The sequence below is a fragment of the Muscardinus avellanarius genome (genome assembly GCF_963383645.1).
Source record: "Muscardinus avellanarius genome assembly, chromosome: 17".
Classification (NCBI taxonomy): Eukaryota; Metazoa; Chordata; class Mammalia; order Rodentia; family Gliridae; genus Muscardinus; species Muscardinus avellanarius.
In genome coordinates, this window is record NC_137803.1 from 29,492,432 (window position 1) to 29,514,389 (window position 21,958).

Sequence of the window (21,958 nt, forward strand, 5' to 3'; positions counted from 1 at the left end):
ATGCTGTCCGTGCGCGTCGCCGCGGCCGTGGCCCGCGCCCTCCCTCGGCGGGCCGGGCTGGTGAGCGCCGCGGGCGGGAGGGAGGACGCTCGCGGGGCTGCTGCGGATGGCGGTGCACCGGCTCGGAGCGCTGCAGGGAGGGTGAGGGGCTGTCGCACGCTCCGCCATCTTGCACCCGTGGCTGCTCGGCCGGGCCCGTGGGCTGCAGAGGGGCCCTTTTGCTCGTCATCCGAGCGGAATAGTGCAGAATGGTGCAGGGGAGGCAGTGACCTTGGTGTCCGGAACGGGGCCTCAAGGATTCCCGACTTGGGCTGAGAGCCGTCGGAGGAGGGGCCTTGGGTGAAGGTCAGGGCTTGGGGCGCTAGTTCTTCGAGGCCTGCTTTGAGGCTCGTTTCGGTTTTATAGTCCGGATCTCGCACAACCGAAGGTCAGGGGACTGCAGACAGTTCCCTGCCCGACATTGTATGAAGGTCAGCGACACCGCATTTTGCCTCTGCTCGGAGGTTAATTCTGAGCAAAGGAAAGGTGGTGTTTTGAATATTTTCTTAGGTCACTTATTAGTGTTGCTTACTGAAGACGATGGTGCCCACCCAGGACAGGTGCAAAGAAGCATTTTGTGTGGCCGATACTATCACAGCAGTGAAACTAGTTTCTAGATTGTCTGGATCTGACAAATTTTGCTTTGTGGCTCTTTGACATGTTTAAAGATTTCATCCTTAGGTTGTCCACTTGATGTCTTGAGAAATTGTTAAGACAGCGACTGAGATTTTGAATAAAGTAGAATGTAAGGTTGGAAAAGGTCATTGATTGCCATTCTTTACCTATCTCCCTTAAAGCCTAAGAGTATATGTGAACACATTTACATTTCCTTTTACTGTTGTCTTTAAAATAATCTGAGTTTGAAAGATAAGTATACTGGCCATTATGCTGCCCTAACACAACTGCTGGTAGCATCTTGGTTTTCTGTTAGCAAAAAAGTATTTTTAAAATATTTTCATCTGGCTCCCATAGAAGGTAATAGCTTCAGAATACTAAATGATTAATCATCACAGTACAAACTGTAAAGGAGATAGAGGGATCTTGGTTCCAGGTTGCTGTGGGATTTTGAGTTGTTCCAGTCAAAAAGTCCAGTTAAAAACCTCTTAGTTTCTAACCTAACTTTAGCATTTATTTGCTAATTCAGTTTTATTTGCCTTTTTTTCTTTTAGAATGGAAATATATTCAGATTTATCCCTTAGGATGCAAGATTTTTTTTTAACCCCTTGGGTGCTGGGAACCCAGGGGCTCTTTACTGCAGTTACCTCCCCAGCTCTTTCATTTTGGAGGTAGTGTTGCTGAATTACTGAGGCTGGCCTCCAACTTGACATATGTCCTGCCACAGCCTTTCAGGTAGCTGAGATTACAGGCTGCAACACTGTTTCCAGATACAAAGCATTTTGAGACTTTCCATAACTCAATTGAAATAGAAGTTTAAAATAATGATACTTAGATGCCTTTTTATTTATTTATTTATTTTTTGGCATACTAGAATTGGACCCAGATGCTTTTTACCTCTGAGCTACACCCCCAGACCGAATTATTTCTTACTTGGAAACAGGGTCTCGGTAGCTTGCTTCAAACCTCACTAAATTGCTGAGACTGACCTTGGATCTGTGATCCTACAGTCTCAGCCTCCCAACTACTAGGATTATAAGCCTGTGCCACTACACCCAGCTCTTAGATGCCTTTATTTAAATTTTGGGGGGGGTGATGGTGGTACTGGGGGCTGAACCCAGAAGCATACTACCTCTGAAAGCTACACCTCCAGCCCTATTTTTAAAAAATTTTTATTTGAAAACAGGCTCCCTAAATTGCAGAGTCTCATTAAGTTATTGAGGCTGGCTGCGAACCTGCTATCCTCCTGTCTCAGCCTCCCAAGTACTGGCATTACAGGTGTGCACCACTGTGTCTGGCCTTTAGATGCCTTTAAAAGAAAAGATACACATACTTTGGGGGGGGTATGTGCTAGGGGTTGAACTGGGACATTTTACCTGCTAGCTACACTCTCATCCCTATTTTATTTTTTAATTTGGAAACAATGTCTCACCAAGTTGTTGAGAGCCTCACTTAAATTGCTGAGGCTGCCTTGAACCTGCAATAAATTGTCTCAGCATCCCAAGTATTGGGATTATAGGTGTACTAAAGTTTTTAAAATAGACTGGCTTTTTTTTTTTAAATTTTAGCTCATTCGACTTTTACTTTTGTAAATTTTCTATTGGTGCATTATAATTGTACACTGTAATTATATATGAGCTTCATAATGGTTCATTCACATACATATATGTTCCCATACTTTTCCTCCACTCCCCCACAATTACTTTCTTCCTACTACTATATTGGCATAGACTGCCTTTTTTTTTCTTTCTTTTTTTTTTTTTTTTTTTTGGTGGTACTGGGATTGAACCCAGAGCCATTCTGCCTCTGAGCTACACCTCCAGCCCTGTTTTATTTTTTATTTTGAAACAGGGTGTCACTAAGTTGCAGGGGCCAGTACTAAGTTTAGCTGAAGCTGTCTAGGAACCTTCAGGCCTCCTAGTCCAGCTTCCCAAGTGTGCTGCGGTTATAGACTTGTGCCCTGCTCCTAGATTGCCTCCCCCCCCCCCCCCTTTTCCCTCCTGTGGTAATAGGGATTGAAGCCAGGGTCATTCTACCTCTGAGCTACATTTCAGCCCTGTTTTTATTCTTTATTTTAAAACAGGGTCTCACTAAGTTGTGGAGGACCTCACTAAGTAGCTGAGGCTGTCTGTGAACCCAGGTTCTCCTGTCTCAGCCTTCCAAATGCTGGGATTACAAGCATGCCACCATGCCTGGCTTCACCAGTAATTTGATCCAGATAAGCCTGTATTTGTTTAAGCTTGTCATTTTACAAAGACTTTTTTTGGGGGGATGGAACCCTTCTACCTCCGGGCTACACTCCCAGACCTATTTATTATGTGTGTATATATATATATATATTGGGGGGGGCGGGGTCTCTTAAGCCAGTGAGGCTGGCTTCAAACTGCATGATCCTCCTGTCTTCGCCTCCCAAGCGTGGGGATTACAAGTGTGCGCTGCCACGCCCGGCTACAAAGACTTTTTTTTTTAATCAAGCTTTTAACAGTCTTCTTGCTTTAGGTCTCCAAAAATGCTTTGGGATCATCCTTCATTGCTGCAAGGAACCTCCATTCCTCTAACACCCATCTTCAGAAGATTGGTAAGTCATTATTTTACATAAAATGAAGATTAAAAGTTACAAAGATTACATGACTAAATAACTACTATCAAACTACTATAACAATGCATTCTCTCAGGCACTGCTGAGATGTCTTCGATTCTTGAAGAGCGAATTCTTGGAGCTGACACCTCTGTTGACCTTGAAGAGACTGGGCGTGTCTTAAGTATTGGTGATGGTATTGCCAGAGTGCATGGACTGAGGAATGTTCAAGCAGAAGAAATGGTAGAATTTTCTTCAGGCTTGAAGGTAAATTTTAAAATGAGATATTCAGGTTCTAGGATTGGTGTCTTCAGTTATTCATTTGTTACACGATTGTGTCAGATATGAAAACTTGTAAGGCTCAGTTTGCCTCTGGTTTATTTCTCACTGTAATTATAGATTGCAAAGAGAATAACTTAGAAAACTAAGTTGTAGCTACTGGCCTCAAAGTAAAAAAATTTGTAAACTTTAATGTGAATCATAAGAGGTTCAAGCTTGTTCTTTTCTAGTTAAGATCACATTTACTTTTTGGTGGTGTTGGGAATTAAACCCAGGGGCATTATACCAGTGAGCTACACCCCCAGCGCTATTTTTTTATTCTTTATTTTGAAACAGGGTCTCACTGAGTAGCTAAGGCTGTCTGTGAACCGCCATCCTCCTGTCTCAGCCTCCCAAATACTGGGATTACAAGCATGCGCCAACCACACCCAGCTCAAGGCCATCTTTTGCAAAAGCATTTGATAATTTTACCTGAATTAATTTCTGATGGAAAGTTGATCGGTGACTTTGTATTGAAAGGTGAGTTAGCGATGTAGCTGTCAGGCTCTGATGGTCCAAGTCTGCTTTGTATTAAATGGAGCCTAGATGGCTAGTAGAATGAGAAATACAAATTGTAGGAGTTTTAGGCTGTGGGGAAAGCAGGGATAATTGAGTGTACTGGAGCAGTAGGACTATCTACGAAGCGCACAAATAAGAGAAGAGATGATCTTGTGTAAAGTTATTAACACTTCTCTTTAGTATATATGCCTTCGAAAGGTGAAATTGGATTTTGGCTTTTGTTTTGCAGTGTTGGGGATCACATCCAGGGCCTGTGCCCACTAGTCAAGTGTACTACTACTGAAATGCATCCCCAGACTGCTTTTAGCATTTTGAGACCCAGTGTTGGAAGCAGGTGTGAGGACACATGTCTGTAATCCCAGGGAGGCTGTGGTAGAATCAAGGACAGCTTCAGCAAGTAGCAAAACTTTTCAGCAACCTTGTGAGATTCTTTTTCAAAGCAAAATAAAATAGGGTTGGGAAAATAGATCAGAGGTTGAATGTCCCTAGGTTCAACCCCTAGTACCACAAGATGCAGTGTTGAGTATAGTACTGTTCAGTAGAACTTCTCTGCACTGGTGGAAATATTCTATTTCTGTCACTATTTATTTATTGAGCATCATGTAAAATGTGGCTAGTGTGATGAAGGAGCTGAATTTTGATTTTTAAATATTCATTTAATTTAAATAGCCCCATGTGGCTATATTGAACATCAGAGTTTTTGTTGAAATAGTATTCTATGGTGTTCATTTATAGACCTCACAGATTTTTTTAAAAAGACTGATTTATGTCTTAATCAAATGTCTTAATATTTCCATTCGACTGTGGTCACTTTTCAATGTTTCATATTGATCACCTGCCTCAAAATCCATTGCTAGCTGGACATTGTGGCACATGCTTGTAATCCCAGCATTTGGGAGGCTGAGACAGGAGGTTTGCAGCCAGCCTCAGCTACTTAGTGAAGCCCTCTGCAACTCAGTGAGACCTTGTTTCAAAAAAATAAAGAATAAAGCTGGGTGTGGTGGCGCACACTTGTAATCCCAGTGCTTGGGAGCATGAGACAGGAGGATCGCACAGGTTTGAAGCCAGCCTCAGCTATTTAGTGAGGCTCTCAGCAACTTAGTGAGACCCTATTTCCAAATAAAATATAAAATAGATCTGGGAGTATAGTCCAGAGATAGAAAAGACCCTGGGTTCCACCCCCAGTACCACACACACACACACACACACACACAAAAAGACAGAATAAATAATAAAAAATAGGGCAGGGAGTATAGCGAAGGTAGAATGCCCCTGGGTTCCATCCCCGGTTCTACAAAAATAAAAGTGCCATTGCCAAAGGAAATGAATTGGAAAAAAACCTAACCTGTTCAGTTTCTTTGCTTTTTTCATTTCTTTCAAGACAAGCATGTTAGGCTTATCAAAGTGTTATTTAAGGTTACTCAGAGGAACATGTTGCTATTTTTAAAGTCAACTGAAGAAAGTTGGTTAGCTGGATATGGTGGAGCACACTTGTAACCCCAGTACTTGGGAGGCCGAGACAGGAAGATGGCAGGTTTGCGGCCAGCCTCAGCAACCTGTGAGGCCCTCTGCAATTTACTGAGACCCTGTTTCAAAATAAAGAATAAAAAATAGCGCTAGGGGTGTAGCTCACAGGTAGAATGTTGCTGGGTTTGATCCCCAGTACCACAAAGAAAGAAAAGAAAGTTGGTTGTTGGAAAAATACTTGAGGAAAACAAATGAAAAGAATTTCCCCTTCCCTGGCTATTTGCATATCATCTGGTATTGGGGTATTGGGAGGAGAGCCCCCTAACTTCATTGGCATTCGGTTGTGTCTTTTGTGTAGGGTATGTCTCTGAACTTGGAACCAGACAATGTTGGTGTTGTCGTGTTTGGGAATGATAAACTAATTAAGGAAGGAGATGTTGTGAAGAGGACAGGAGCCATTGTGGATGTTCCAGTTGGCGAAGAGCTGTTGGGTCGTGTAGTAGATGCCCTTGGTAATGCCATTGATGGAAAGGTGAGTTTAATGTTTTTTAGATGTGGGTGCATCTTCTCACAAACAAAAAACTGCCTCTCCTGAGGGATCCTTTTAATTTAAAAAATTATGTAATGTTTTTTGTTCTTGATCTTTGAGATGGGGTCTTGTTATCTGTTACCTAGACTGATATCCAACTCCTGGGTTCAAACAGTCTTTCTACCTTATCTTCCTGAGTAACTAGGACTAATGGCTTATTGTGTTTTATAGGGTCCAATTGGTTCCAAGATCCGTAGGCGAGTGGGTCTGAAAGCCCCCGGGATTATTCCTCGAATCTCTGTGCGGGAACCAATGCAGACTGGCATTAAGGCTGTGGATAGCTTGGTGCCAATTGGTCGCGGTCAACGTGAACTGATTATTGGTGACAGACAGACTGGGTAAATAAAGACTCAAGCATTTTGAAAGTTCCAACTAAAATTTGCCTTAAGCAAAGATTATGTTTTCATTTTGGAATGGTAAAAGCCTTGGCTGTAGTAAGGATAGTAGAATGTGATATGAAGATTAGTAGTCGTAGTAAAATTTTAGTTGGGAAATCCTTTGAAGTGAAGTAACATGCTTACTAATCCTCTTTTTAAAGGAAAACGTCAATTGCTATTGACACAATCATTAACCAGAAGCGTTTCAATGATGGAACTGATGAAAAGAAGAAACTATACTGTATCTATGTTGCTATTGGTCAAAAGCGATCCACTGTTGCCCAGTTGGTGAAGAGACTTACAGATGCAGGTACTAAAGAAATCCTATTGCTCTTAAGTGTTACTGCTTCTAATTTTAGAACAGCCTCTACCTTTCTTTCTTTCTCTCTCTCTCTCTTTCTTTCTTTCTTTCTTTCTTTATTTATTTATTTATTTATTTATTTATTTATGGAACTAACAACATCCCCAGCCCTATTTTATTTTTATACTTATTTTTTGATACTAGGTATTGAACCTGGGGGCATTCTACCTTCCGAGCTCCCCCACCCCTGCACCCTTTGCAGTTCTGGGGGTGGAATCCAGGTGCATTCTACCTCTGAGCTACACACCCAGTCCTATTTTTTATTCTGTATTTTAAAATAAGGTCTCACTAACTTGGAGAGGGCCTTAATTAACTGAGGCAAGTTACTGGGCTTGCCTCAAGCCTGCGATCCTCCTATTTCAGCCTTGTGAGTATTGGGATTATAGGGATGTGCCACCATGCCTGCCCTTTCCATTGATTTTTAGTAGTAAATCTTTTTGCCACTTGGGTAATTTTTATTGTAGTAGGTTCTAATTTAAAATCACAACTGGGCTGGGTTTGTAGCTCAATGCTCTATATGCACAAGACCCTGGGTTCAATCCCTATTACTATAAAAGTAGGTGGATTGATAAAGTCACTTGATAATCCTGTAAAATGTAAACGTTTTTCTCCTCAGATGCCATGAAGTATACCATTGTGGTATCAGCTACTGCTTCTGATGCTGCCCCACTTCAGTACCTGGCTCCTTACTCTGGCTGTTCTATGGGAGAGTATTTTAGAGATAATGGCAAACATGCTTTGATCATCTATGACGACTTATCCAAACAGGTCAAAGGAAATATTTTTTTAACCCTTCTATATTTGTATTATAGTGGAAGGTAACAGATAGTTTCTGTTTAGTAGGTGAATCTCATAGCCCTCCTCTGTCTCACAGGCTGTTGCTTACCGTCAGATGTCTCTGTTGCTCCGCCGGCCCCCTGGTCGTGAGGCCTATCCTGGTGATGTGTTCTACCTACACTCCCGCCTCCTGGAGAGAGCTGCCAAAATGAATGATTCTTTTGGTGGTGGCTCCTTGACTGCTTTACCAGTCATTGAAACACAGGCTGGTGATGTGTCTGCTTACATTCCAACGAATGTTATTTCCATCACCGACGGACAGGTATTATTGGAGTTATTAAGTATAAATAGGTTTGAGTAATTTCAAGGCATTGGTTGAGACTAGTGGTGAACTGACTTGTTAAGTGCCTTTTTATTACTTACTGGAGATTGAACCCAGGGCCATTCTACCTCCAAGCTACACCCCCAGCCCTGTTTTAATTTTGAAACAGGGTCTCACTAGGTTGGTAAAAGTCTTGCTACTTGCTTCTCCTAATTCAGCAGTAGGGCATGGAAGCCAATTTGAGTTGTCAAAAATAGGAGGAACTCCACTATTTTAGCATTCTTCCTCAGTTGTGGGTTTTAGTTTCTTGGTGTTACCATGAATTAAAATAGGAAATGGTGACTTCTTACTTTAGACCTTAAGCATGTATTATATTTTTGCTTTATAGATCTTCTTGGAAACAGAATTGTTCTATAAAGGTATCCGCCCTGCCATTAATGTTGGTTTGTCTGTGTCCCGTGTCGGATCTGCTGCCCAAACCAGGGCTATGAAGCAGGTAATTTTGTGTTACTTTGTCAGGGGAAGAGGGAGATTTTTAAAATCTTAAAAGTATATCAACTCTTTGTATGGTGCTCTATGTCATTGAGTTCTGGTGCCAATGATTTGTGTATTTCAGGTGGCAGGTACCATGAAGCTGGAGTTGGCTCAGTATCGTGAGGTTGCTGCTTTTGCCCAGTTTGGTTCTGATCTCGATGCCGCCACTCAACAGCTCCTGAGTCGTGGTGTGCGGCTGACCGAGCTGCTGAAGCAAGGACAGTATGGTGAGGTTTTCTTCTCCCCTGTTAGGTCACGTTCCTATTGCCTATTAGGGTCTTCCAGGCCTACAGAACCATCACGTATTATAGGATATTTTAGCAGAGATACTCCCTTTTGAGTTTAGTTAATGCTTGTTTTGCTTAACTAAATTGTAGTCATTGTTGCTATTTGAATGTAAATGCTGTGAGTTTAATAACCAGGAAGACTTATTTAGTAAGTATATATAATATTAAATAACCTTCCCTTCAGGAATTTGGACTTAATAGATTTCCCTACTCCCTTTACTTACATGAGTATGGAATTTGGCTGATTTAAAAGTGTTACCAGGCCGGGCGTGGTGGCGCACGCTTGTAATCCCTGCGCTTGGGAGGCTGAGACAGGAGGATCGCACAGGTTCGAAGCCAGCCTTAGCTGGCTTAAGAGACCCTGTTTCCAAATAAAATATAAAATAGGTCTGGGAGTATAGCCTGGAGGTAGAAGGCTCCTGGGTTCCATCCCCAGAACCACCAAAAAAATAAAAAAAAATAGTGTTACCAGCTGGCTGTGGTTCAGTGGTAGAATGCTCGCCTAACGTGTGAAATCCTAGGTTCTACCCCCACCACTGCAAGAGAAAAGAATGTTAGTATGTTTTTACCCTGCCATAAATCTCAGCAAATTATACCCAAAAAAGTATAAACACTGCCAGATTATATCTAGTGCTTATGGGTTCTATTCAAGCATTCTGCTCCCATTTCCTGGGGAGAGGATGGTGGGGGGAATGCTCAGTGTAGTTAGAGGTCACTGGGAATGTGAGAATAAGTGACGCCTGGGTTGTGGTAATAATTGGAAGGTGCCATTGACTTGATCTTCTGTTTATTTTCAGCCCCCATGGCTATTGAGGAACAAGTGGCTGTTATCTATGCTGGTGTAAGGGGGTATCTTGATAAGCTGGAGCCCAGCAAGATCACAAAGTTTGAGAGTGCTTTCTTGTCTCATGTTATCAGCCAGCACCAAGCCCTTTTGGGCAGTATCAGGTATGAATGCAATTGATGGCCTCTTTTGTGAACAGTTAAATTAAGATGTCAAGACATTTTTTTCAATTCTGTAGTCAGATTTGTTTTTTTGGTCCAGGTCGGAACTGATGATTTGCTATTATTTCCAAACAGGACTGATGGAAAGATCTCAGAACAGTCAGATGCCAAGCTGAAAGAGATTGTAACAAACTTCTTGGCTGGATTTGAAGCATAAACTGTGGGCTCACATCAAATACTGGTTAGGTTTTGTCATCATTTCTTCTAGTAAAATTGGTTCCATTTGTAAAAGGATTACTCTCATACTCCTGATGTACAGAAATCACGTCAAAAATAAAAGTCTCATACTGTGTGATCATTTTCTGTGGGTTGTGTTATTTAAATGTGTCCCTTTTTGGGTTTTGCTTCATGCTGGGATTGAATCCCAGGAGTGTTCCACCACTGAGCCATGTTCCTAGCCTTTCTTAATTAATTTTTATTTACTTATTTATTTTTTGTCTTTTTGGTGGTACTGGGGATGGAACCCAGGGGTCTTCTACCTCAGGGGCACATTCCCAGACCCATTTTTATATTTTATTTGGAAACAGGGTCTAAGTTGCTGAGAGCCTCACTAAGTAACTGAGGCTGTCTTCGAACCTGCGTGGTCCTCCTATCTCAACCTCCCAAGTAGGGGAATTAAAAATATGCGCCACCACACCTGGCTTGTTTGTGGTACTGGGGATGAAACCCAGGGGCATTCTACCTCCGAGCTATGCCCCCCCCCCCAAGCCCGATGTATTTTTTTTTAAAGTTCTTTATTTTGTAACGGGGTCTCCCTGAGTTGCAAAGCACCTCACTAAGTAGCTGAGGCTGTCCGCAAACAGATCCTCCTGTCTTCGCCTCCCGGATACTGGGATTACAAGTGTGTGTCACCATGCCCGGCTCTCAGCTTACTTATTTTATTTATTTATTTGTTTTTATTTATTTATTTTTTGGTGGTACTGGGGTTCCTGGAAACCCTTTTACCTCCAGGCTATACTCCCAGACCTATTTTATATTTTTTTGTTTGGAAACAGGGCCTCTTAAGCTAGCAAGGCTGGCTTCGAACCTGCGCGATCCTCCTGTCTCTGCCTCCTAAGCGCGGGGATTACAAGCATGCACCACCACGCCTGGGTATTTTTATTTTTTATTAATTTTGCATGTGATTAAACCCAGAGGCATTCTACCTCTGAACTCAACTCTCAGCCTGATTTTATTTCTTATTTGGAAACAGTCTCACTAAGTTGCAGAAGGCCTCTCTATAAATTGTCAAGGCTAGCTTTGAACCTGCAATTTTCCCGTCTCAGCCTCCCAGGTACAGGGATTACAAATCTGCTCCACCAAGCCTGGCTCTTGGTTTCCCAATTTGGAATCCTTCTGCCTCCTGATTAGCTAGAATTATTGGTGTGTGTCACCATCTCCAGTGTAAACATGCTGCTTTACCCATTTTACTTGAGTATTGATATAACCAGGGCTAGATTTTTAAGGCTCAACTCTTATTCTAAAATGCTTTGCAGTTGGGCATGGTGACACATGCCTGTAATCACAAATCTTATAAGAGACAGATGATTACAGGTTTGAGGCCAGCTTCAGCAATTTAGTGAGACATTGCTTTGAACTGCGAGGGTAAGCCAGGTGTGCGGATGGGATGCTTAGTATTTGGGAAGCTGAAACAGGATTACAGGTTCACAGTCAACCTCAGCAATTTAGTGAGGTCCCCTGTATCTGGGTGGGACCCTGTTTACGATAATAAAATAGGGCTGAGCATGTAACTGAGCTAGAATGACCCCCAATATCACCACACAAAAACTAAAAAAGTGGCCAGGCGTGGTGGCACACACTTGTAATCCCTGCACTTGGGAGGCTGAGACAGGAGGATTGCATAGGTTGAAAGCCAGCCTCAGCTACTTAAGCTCTCAGCAACTTAGCCAGACCTAGTTTCCAAATAAAATATAAAATAGTCCGGGAGTGTAGTCCAGAGGTAGAAGGCCCCTGTTCTATCTCCATTACCACCAAAAAAAAAAAAACTAAGCTAAACTAAGAAGGCGAGGCATTGTATCTCAGGTAGTATTCCCTGATGTAAACCCCAGTACCAGAAAAACCCTGTTATGGTTGATTAAATAGAAATAAGTAGACAATTGAATGTATATGTCAAGTTGATGGAGAAGAGCCTGATTGACCTTGACTGAAAAGATGTGTCTGCATAAAAAATGTCCTGTAGGCAGGACAAGACAACTGAAATGCTCAAGGAAATAGAAAGTGCTCGGTGCAGTATAAAAAATGATCACACACGAAAGATACCAGTGACTACAAATAGGAAAAGAGCTGGTTGTGGTCAGCTACTCTGGAGGCTGAGACAGGAGGAACATAAGTTTGAGGCCACTTTGGGCAACTTGATGAGACCCTGTCTCAAGGGCTGGGAATGTAGTTTAGTGGTAGAACATCCCTAGGTTCAATTTCTAGTGCCCCACAAAAGAAGACACTTTTTTTTTCAGTACTGGGGATGGATCGCAGGGGCATTCTACCTCTGAGCTACACCCCCAGCACTATTTTTATTCTTTATTTTGAAACGGTCTCACTGAGTTGCAAAAGGCCTCCCTAAGTTACCTAGGCTATCGAGGAACCTCAATCTTCCTGTCTCAGCCTCCCAAATGCTGGGTTTCCCACACCTGGCTAATATCTTACGCTTTAACCTTTCATGAACAGTAGTTTTTAAATATCAAATTGTTCAGTATTCATGGTATTTTTGTCTTATTTAGGAAGTTTATAAAGCACAGTCCTAAAGTAACTTTTTTTTCTTTGTACTTAGGATCACTCTGCCTTTAAGGTACACCACCGGTCTCTCTTTCAGAAAGTTATAATATATTGTACATAAATGCCCTCCAATACCTTTGGCAGGAAGGAGTGAGGCCTTAATGTACTAACGTCAGTCACTAAGTACCAAATTTCAGTTTGGTGCAGTGGCATATACCTCTAACCCCACTACTCAGGAGGCTGGGATAGAAGGATCCAGCTCGGGCAATGTAGGCCTCAAGAAACAAGGTCTGGGGCGTAGCTCCATGTTAAGTGCCCCTCAGTTCCATCCCCAGTACTGGGGAAGACCCCCAAATTTCAGTGGATTACACTAGATAGCAGACAGTCATTTCTGACCTTCGCTCTGCTGATACCTAGATAACGAACCTGATTCTCCATCTCGGCTTTCCAAATAATGTGGTTACAAGTGTGTGTCACCATTGTCTGGCAATGACTTGTAAAATTCTGATGTTCCTTTTCTGGAGTAAAGAAGTCATCTTTATTTAGATATTTCTGTCAATTTTCCCCCCCTCTGGTGCTGAGGATTGAACACAATGGCAGTCAGCCTCTAGGGCATGACCCCAAGGCTTTTTTAAATTTTGAATGGTCTCTAAATTGCTGAGGTTGGCCTTGACTGTGATCCTACTAGCTGAGCCTCCCAGGTACTGGGATGACTTGGTTATGCTTTAACAAGCAGAGAATAAAGGTTAAGGGGAACAGGGGACAATCTGGCTACATACACAAAGGAATGAAAATAGGAAAGTAGTTTATAAAATAGTGACTTCACTTGCATGTACCATGCATGTACCATGCATTCTGAATGCCAGGTATGTTGGGGCCTTATAGAGGGTTTTTTTTTGTTGTTGTTTTTTGTTTTTTTTTGAGATGGAACCCAGGGGCCTTCTACCTCCCGGCCACACTCCCAGGCCTATTTTATATTTTATTTGGAAAGAGGGTCTCTTAAACCAGCCTCAGCTGGCTTCGAACCTGCACGATGCTCCTGTCTCAGCCTCCCAAGGGGATTACAAGCGTGCGCCACCACGCCCGGCTAGGGGGTTTATTGAAGTTGTCTTTGGTACTGGAGATTGAGGCCAGAATCATTCTACCTCTGAGCTATATCCCCAGCCCTATCTTTGAATTTTTATATTCAAACAGGGTCTCCTCACTAGGCTGATGAGAGTTTTTACCACTTGCTGAGCTGTCCTGGAACCTACAATGCTTCTAAGGTTGAGATCACAAGCGTGGGCCACCATGCCCGGTTTATAGAGGGCTTTAACCACCATTTTAATCCAGGCATGGTGGCACACACTTATAATCTCAAATACTTGGGACAGAAGGATTGCAGGTTTTCAGCCAGCCTCAAGTATTTAGTGAGGCACTCCATAACTTAGTGAGATCCTATTTCAAAATAAAGAATAAAAATAAGCCGGGCGTGGTGGCGCATGCTTGTAATCCCCACACTTGGGAGGCGGAGACAGGAGGATCCCGCTGGTTCGGAGCCAGCCTCGCTGGCTTAAGAGACCCTGTTTCCAAATAAAAATATAAAATAGGTCTGGGAGTGTAGCCCGGAGGTAAAAGGGCTTCCAAGAACCCCAGTACCACCAAAAATAAAAAAATAAAAAGAATAAAAATAGGGCTAGGGGTGTAGCTCAGTGGTAGAATATTCCTGGGTTCAAACTGAATAGTTGAAAATAGAGTTAGGGGGTTTAGGAGGAAGGCAAAAACACCAACATAGTTATCAGAGACCGTTGTTTTATTCGGACCCGGCACCCTCCGGAGAGTCAGCCGGCGTGGTGGTGGGGGGCCAACAGGACACACGTCTGGAGAGTTGTACATAGTCCTGATCGGCCGGCTGAGTCACGTGGCAGATCGGAGGCACCGCTGTTTTATAGGCATGCCAATTCTCTCGTGACATCTCTAGCATCACGATGTTTGGATTCTCGAGGCACCTGGAGTCTCGCAATATCTCTGCTTCTGGCTTCTGCTTCCTGTTCTGCTGTGAGATCATGTGGAGGAGGGACCCAACTTATCATCCTGGCCTTTTGGTGATAATGGGCGGAGACCAAGTCTTAAGCTACTTCCTGCTGTCAGGGGGCCCTTGGTCAGGAGAGGTTGGGTCCTCCGGAAGTGGGCAGGTGAGAGGATGGCTGCAGCGTGAGTCAGAGGTTACCCTGGACAGCTTGGTGATGTGTGTTCCGGGAGACTTTATCTGCTGAGGAGCTATTGTGAGAGCAGTGAGTGGGTTTGGGTCAGTTTGGTCAAATGAAAGCATGCTATTGGGTCAGGAGCATCAGTAACGGATTTTAGGTAGTTCAATACTTATGGCTTTTTGGCATTTGGAGAGGGAGAGCATCATACTATGTAACAAGTGGATCTGCTAAAATAAAAACATTAGAATTATGCCAAGAAAAACGAAGCTTAGTGGGCCCCAAAACTGTGCAAGACAATTTGTCATGAGGCTGTTGTAGCAGAGCCCTTTGTAGACTCTGCCTAAGCTTCAGGCAGAGCAATTTTGTCCTGTAAAAGAAGGCGTGTAGTGCGTGAGCAGGAGAGTTTGCCATCAATCCCCTGTACCGAGATCGGAAAAGAAAAACTAAGACCTGAAAGGATGCAAGGACTGAGCAGGCAACCAAAAGGAAGACTGGCTTCCTGGAGAGTTACCCTGGGCTGGCAAGGAGGGTGGAGGTTGAGGGGTCAGGAGCTGTCAGTCTTCAGTCAGGCCAAGTAGGGCCAACGGCAGGGCCTGGTCTGGAAAGGTGCTCCCCCTGTGTTGAGGCACCTGGGGCTCACCGCTTTTCCATGGGCACTGTTCCAGTGGCCCTCCTGGCTACACACCAGGCACAGTCTGATTGGTGGGCTTGGCCTTGCCGCACTTGAGGCAGGCTCCTGGAGGTAGTCATCATTGCTGTCTTCCACCCCTAGGTGGCACTCCAGAGGGCTGAGCCATCATCGCCAGGGCAGCTACCAGGAACTTTGCCTTTTGGCAAAGTTGGAGTGTCTGTTCCTCTCTGGAATTAAAACTTTAAATGCCATGTTAACCAAATCTCAGGATGGTTTGAGGACCATCCTCAGCCTTTCTAACTTTTTCGAAAAGCCTCCTGAGTTGATTCCTTAAGGGAGGAAGGCAGGGGGAACAGAGTGGGTTAGAGTGGGAGGCTGTCCTGGGATAGGATGGTGACCGGAGCAGTGAGGAGAGAACCTGTAAATCAGTGTCCACAGAAAGCAGCGCCTACAAGCCAGCCTGGTCAGACTCTGGCACCCACATATTGCTACAAAATGTGGACTGTGCCTGTGACTCAGCAAAAGTGCAGGCTGGCGCAGGCCAAGATGATAACTGCATAACGTCACATGGTTGCAACTGTGTAATGTCATAAGATGGCGACCAAGATGGCGTCTGTGACATCACCAGGCAGCGACTACGCGCCATCACAAAATGACAGCTGATGAGGGAGAGCATTTGGAGGGATGGAAATGCAGGGGGATAAAAAACCTGGACATAAAGACTTCCGACCATTTACCAGACCGTTTATAAAAGTTCTTAACTGTTCTTGGGCCACCGCAACCCATTACCCAACTTGTATCAAGGCCAGACAGGTGCTCAGGGCATAAGTCCTCTGCTAGTTTAGAGGTTCAACTTCCCATAATTGGTTTGCGGGTGAAAAAGAAGAACAGGAAACAGGCGTCCCCATTTTCCTGATCGATCGTTCAGAAACAGGGGTTAAGAGATCCAGAAGGACGTCTCCATCCCTTCTCAAAACCGGAGGATGGCCTGGTCATCCAGAGGGTGGTCCAGGATACTGTGAAATCTTTAGCCATCATGTCTGTTTGGGCTCCTCTGGGCCGTGGCAGTTTCTCAAACTTTCCTTATTTGTGATGTGCTAGAGAGTTTCGAGAAGTACTGGTTAGATGTTCTATAGAATATCTTTCCATTTCACTTGATATTGTCCTCATGGTTGAACAGGGGTTGTGGGTTTTGGGGCGGAAGACCACAGAGGTAATGTGCTGGGGTCACCACAGGATGTTAAGTGCACATACTCTGTACATGGATTTCCCTTTGATGTTAACCCTCACCACCGATCTGAGGTAGTATTTCTCCACCTTTTCCACAGTGAATTTACCTTTTCCCTACTCCCCTCCATTCTGGATTCTTTGGAAGGAAGTCATTATTCAAAGCCCACTTAAGGAGTAGGGAATTAGGCTCTGTGTGTGTGTGTGTGTGTGTGTGTGTGTGTGTGTGTGTGTGAGAGAGAGAGAGAGAGAGAGAGAGAGAGAGAGAGAGAGAGAGAGAGAGAGAGAGAGAGAGAGAGAGTCAGTCTGGGGATAAAATCCAGAGGCATTTGACCTCCGAGCTACACCCCCTACCCAATTTTTATTCTTTATTTTGAAACCGGGTCTCACTGAGTTGTGGAGGGCCTCACTAAATAGCTGAGGCTGTCCGCGAACCGCAATCCTCCTGTCTCAGCCTCCCAAACGCTGGGATGACAAGTGTGTGCCACCATGCCTGGCAGGAATTAGGCTTTACCTCCTTGAAGATGGATTATCTACATAAATAATTTGGAATTCTTCAGCGTGAGAGATTTGTCTTTTCCTCTATTTGTGTGTTCAATTATATCATGTAGATTTATGCTAATTGATTTGATACTTTGGATTAAAATCCAAGATTGTATTTCTGTGTGTGTGTGTGTGTGTGTGTGTGTGTGTGTGTGTGTGTGTGTTGTACTGGGGATTGAATTCAGGGGCATTCTACCTCTGAGCTATACCCCCAGCCCTTTTTTATTTTGTATTTGGAATCAGGATCTCACTAAATTGCAGAGGGCCTCACAAGTTGCTGAAGCTGGCCACGAACCTGTGATCCTTCTGTTTCAGTCTCCCAAGTACTGGTATTACAAGCGTGTGCCACCACGTCCAGCTCCAAGATTGCATTTCTTTTGCTGGTTGAATTGTTTTGATTTTGCCATTGGAGGGTCGTTCAGTTGGCTTTCGTGTCCCTTTGCTACACGTGTGTGTGTGTGTGTGTGTGTGTGTGTGTGTGTGTGTGTGTATGTTTGACACTAGAAGATGCTCTTATATGTTACATGTTTTCTGGCCCAGTCCTAGAAACAGTCCTAATGGCTTTTTGTTCTTTTTTTGGCACTAGGGGTTGAACCCAAGAGCATTCTGCCTCTGAACTACACACCCCAGCTCTATTGTGTTTGTTTGTTTATTTTGGTGCTGGTGGTTGAACCCAGGGGCATTCTACTTCCAAGCTACATCCCCAGTCCTATTTTTAGTTCTTTTTTTTTAATGATTGAAACAGCGTCTCACTGAGTTGAAAGGGACTCAATAAGTAGTAGCTGAGGCTGTCTGTGAACCACGATGCTCTGGTCTCTGCCTCCCAGATGCTGGAATTACAAGTGTGCGCCACCATGCCCGGCCTATTTTATGTTTTATTTTGAAAAAGAATCTAACTTTCTGAGGCTAGCCTCAAACCTGCAATGCTCCTGTTTTAGCTTCCCAAGTACTGGGATTACAGGCATATGCCACCAAACCCAGATTTACATTTTTTTTTTTTTTCGTGGTACTGGGGTTCCAGGAAGCCCTTCTACCTACTCCCAGACCTATTTTATTTTTTGGAATCAGGGTTTCTTAAGCCAGCTTCGAACCTGTGCGATCCTCCTGTCTCTGCCTCCCAAGCGCGGGGATTACAAGCATGTGCCACCACGCCCGGTGCTTATTTTTATTTAAAAATGGAATCTTGAGCTGGGTGTGGTGGGTGGCACACGCTTGTAATCCCAGCATTTGGGAGGCTGAGATTGAGGATCGCGGTTCGCGGACAGCTTCACTTACTTAGTGAGGCCCTCTGCAACTCAGTGAGACCCTGTTTCAAAATAAAAAATAAAAAAAAATTGGGCAGAGGGTATAGCTCAGAGGTTAAATGCCTCTGGGTTCCATCCCCAGACCCGCAAGAAAAAAAAAAAGAAAAGAAAAAAGAAAGAAAAAGAAAGAAAGAAAGAAGGAAAGGAAAGGAAAAAGATAAAAACAGAATCTTGCTGAATTGCTGAGGCTGGCCTCAAACCTTTGATCCTCCCATTTTAGCCTCCTAAGAACTAGGATTACAGCCAAGAACTAGGATTACAGGCATGTGCCATCAGTTCGCATTCTTTTTTTATGTTTGAATATGCTTTAATTGTATAATTATATCAGAAATACTGAGAGGCCTGCACCTGTAAATCCAGTATTTGACAGGCTAAGGGTGGAGAGGATGATAGCAAGTTTGATATATATATATAGGATTGAACCTAGAGGCACTGGGATTACAAATGTGTACCACCATGTCTGGCTGTTTCAAATCTTTTGCCAGAATAACCATGCTGCTATGACTAACTGTATACATATTTCATTTTGCACATGTGAGAATTTGTTTAAAGAATATGTTGTTTGACATAGAGTTTTTGGATCAAAGATAGATGAATTTTACACTGAGGTAACATGGCCAAATTTTTCTTCAAAGAGATTTTCAATTTTTACCTGCAACGGGGTCTCTTTATCTGCATTTACAGTATACTATCACACTTTTTGTTAGGAAAATTGTATGAAATAACTTTATTAAATACTTACAAAATATTAAGTTCAAAAAGCAAAACTAGCCAGGTGTGGTGCCCGACACTTGTAATCCCAGTACTTGGGAAGCGGAGACAGAAGGATCGGGGGTCTCGGCTGGCCTCAGCTACTAAGTAAGGCACTCCACAACTTAGTGATACCCTGTTTCTTTTCTTGCTTTATTTTTGTGTGTGTTTGGTACTAGGGGTGGAACCCAGGGGCTTTTCTACCTCAGGGCTATACTCCCAGACCTATTTTATATTTTATTTGGAAACAGGGTCTCACTGAGTTGCAATGGGCCTCACTAAGTAGCTGAGGCTGGCTTCGAACCTGTGCGATCCTCCTGTCTCAGCCTCCCAAGCTCTGGGATTACAAGCGTGCGCCACCATGCCCGGCTTACTCTGTTTCAAAATAAAAAATGAAAAATCAGGCTGAGGGTATAGCTCGGAGGTAGGATGCCCCTGGGTTCAGTCCCCAGCAGCACTAATGAAAACAAACAACAAAAAAAAGCAAAGCTCAAAATTTTGTGTACAGTAGAAACTCATCCAGGCAAATTTGTATTATTGGAAGTGTATTATTATGCCAAAATATCCACAGTGGTTATCTTAAACACAATGGCCACTTAGTTTCACTATTGCATAATTTTTGTAGTACTATTATTTAACTTAGCAAAATATCCTAAATTGCCCTATAGATCCTTAAATATAACATGTGTGTGTGAAAGAGAGAGAGGGAGAGAGAGAGAGAGAGAGAGAGAGAGAGAGAGAGAGAGAGAGAGAGAGAGAGAGAAGAGTGACAGGGGTAATGGAACCCTATTTATTTATTTATTTATTTATTTATTTATTTATTTATTTTTGTGGGTCTGGGGATGGAACCTAGAGGCATTTGACCTCCAAGCTACACCCACTGCCCTATTTTTTTTTTTTTTTTGGTTGTACTGGGGTTCCTGGAAAACCATTCTACCTCCTTGGGCCACACTCCCAGACCTATTTTATACTTTTTTTTTTATTTGAAAACAGGGTCTTTTAAGCTAGCGTGGCTGACTTTGAACCTGTGTGATCCTCCTGTCTCCGCCTCCCAAGTGCGGGGATTACAAGCGTGCACCACCACGCCTGGCCCTGCTCTATTTTTTATTCTTTATTTTGAAACAGGGTCTCACTAAGTTGCGGAGTGCCTCACTAAGTAGCTGAGGGTGTCTGTGAACCGCTATCTTCCAGTCTCAGCCTCCCCCGTATGCTGGGATTATAAGCGCGCACCACCACGTCCGGCTTTATTTTATTTTATTTTATTTTTGTAGTACTGGGATGGAACCCAGGGGCAGTCTACCAATGAGTTATACCCCAAGCCCTATTTTTAAACTTCTTTTCTTTTGAAACAGGAAAAGAATTTTTGAGTTGCAGATAGCTTCTCTAAGTATCTGAGGCTGTCTGTGAACCTGGATCCTCCTGTCTCAGCCTCCCAAATGCTGGGATTACAAGTGTAATCCAGGTTATTTAATTTTTTTAAAATTTGAAACAGGGTCTAAGTTGCAGAGAGCCTCACTACATTGCTGAGGCTGGCCTCAAAACTGCAATCCTCCTGTCTCCACTTCTCAAGTATTACTTGTTTTTCTTTAACACAGTACCTGCCCCAGTGATAAGTTTAAAAAATGTTTGAGGAGTATTTTTTTTTTTTTTTTTGGCAGCCTTCAATTTTTGATTTTACCACCAGGTGGGGGAAAAGAGTTAAAATTCAGGGATCTTAGGGGTTTGAATCAGAAAAATCAACCAGGAGAGCTCCTAACTGATTAAAACACATACAGGTATTAAACTGTTGATGATGGGACACACCTGTAATCCCAGTATTTGAGGGCTGAGAGAAGAGAGGAGACAACAAATTTGAGGTCAGTACATGGTAGCTAAGTGAAAATGTTTCAAAATAAAAAAAGAAAGAAAGAAAGAATGGGAGTGTAGCTCAGAGGTGGAGCGCCCCTTGGTTCAATCCCCAGTATCCCCTCCCCAAATTGTATTTGTATCTATTACTCTTTCTTTCTTTCTTTCTTTCTTTCTTTCTTTCTTTCTTTCTTTCTTTCTTTCTTTCTTTCTGTAGAACTAGGGATTAAACCCAGAGATATACCCTCAGCCCTATCTTTTGTTCTATTTGTGTGTGTGTGTGTGTGTGGTACTGGGGTTGAAACCCAGAGGCTTTCTACCTCTGAGCTATACTCCCAGACCTATTTTATACTTTATTTGGAAACAGGGTCTCACTAAGTTTCTGAGAGCCTCACTAAGTAGCTGAGGCTGGCTTCGAACCTGTGCGATCCTCCTGTCTCAGCCTCCCAAGCGCGGGGATTACAAGTGTGCGCCACCACGCCCGGCTCTTTTACTCCTTCTTTTTTTCAGTACTGGGGATTGAACCCAGGGGTATTCTACCTCTGAGCTACATCCCAGCCCTATTTTTATTCTTTTTTCTTTTTTAGTATTGGGAATACAATCCCAGAGGATTTGATATGTTGTATCTTTATTTTCATTTGTTCCTAGAAATTTCTTGATTTCACCTCTTATGTCTTCCATGACCAATTCTTCATTCAGAAGTATGGTGTTCAGTCTCCACATGTTTATATTGAGTCTTCTTATAGTTGATTTCTAGTTTCATTCCATTATGGTCTGAAATGACACAGGGAAGTATGTCACATTTTTTGAATTTGCTAGTGCTCATTTTGTGTCCCAGGATGTGATCTATTTTGGAGAAGGTTTTGTGAGCAGCTGAGAAAAATGTAAACTCCTCTGTAGTTGGGTGAAATATTCTATATGTGTCCAACAGCTTCATTTGATTAATGGTGTTCTATAGTTCTGAGGCAT

General features: G+C 43.1%; 1 protein-coding gene across 2 annotated transcripts; it reads left to right on the forward strand.

The window, feature by feature from the left end:
* On the forward strand, nucleotides 1–9,945 carry ATP5F1A (ATP synthase F1 subunit alpha; the record flags this gene model as incomplete). 2 transcript variants are annotated; one of them, XM_080714448.1, is made up of 12 exons in its annotated part: nucleotides 1–60; nucleotides 3,154–3,232; nucleotides 3,330–3,499; nucleotides 5,895–6,068; nucleotides 6,297–6,463; nucleotides 6,664–6,812; nucleotides 7,480–7,631; nucleotides 7,738–7,962; nucleotides 8,351–8,458; nucleotides 8,579–8,723; nucleotides 9,581–9,731; nucleotides 9,864–9,945. In XM_080714448.1, 12 exons carry the CDS (start codon nucleotides 1–3, stop codon nucleotides 9,943–9,945), a joined length of 1,662 nt encoding a protein of 553 aa, XP_080570574.1. The 2 variants fall into 2 exon arrangements, with proteins under 2 accessions (XP_080570574.1, XP_080570575.1); XM_080714449.1 differs by having other exon boundaries at nucleotides 5,895–6,002.
* Between the last annotated feature and the right edge of the window lie 12,013 nt (nucleotides 9,946–21,958).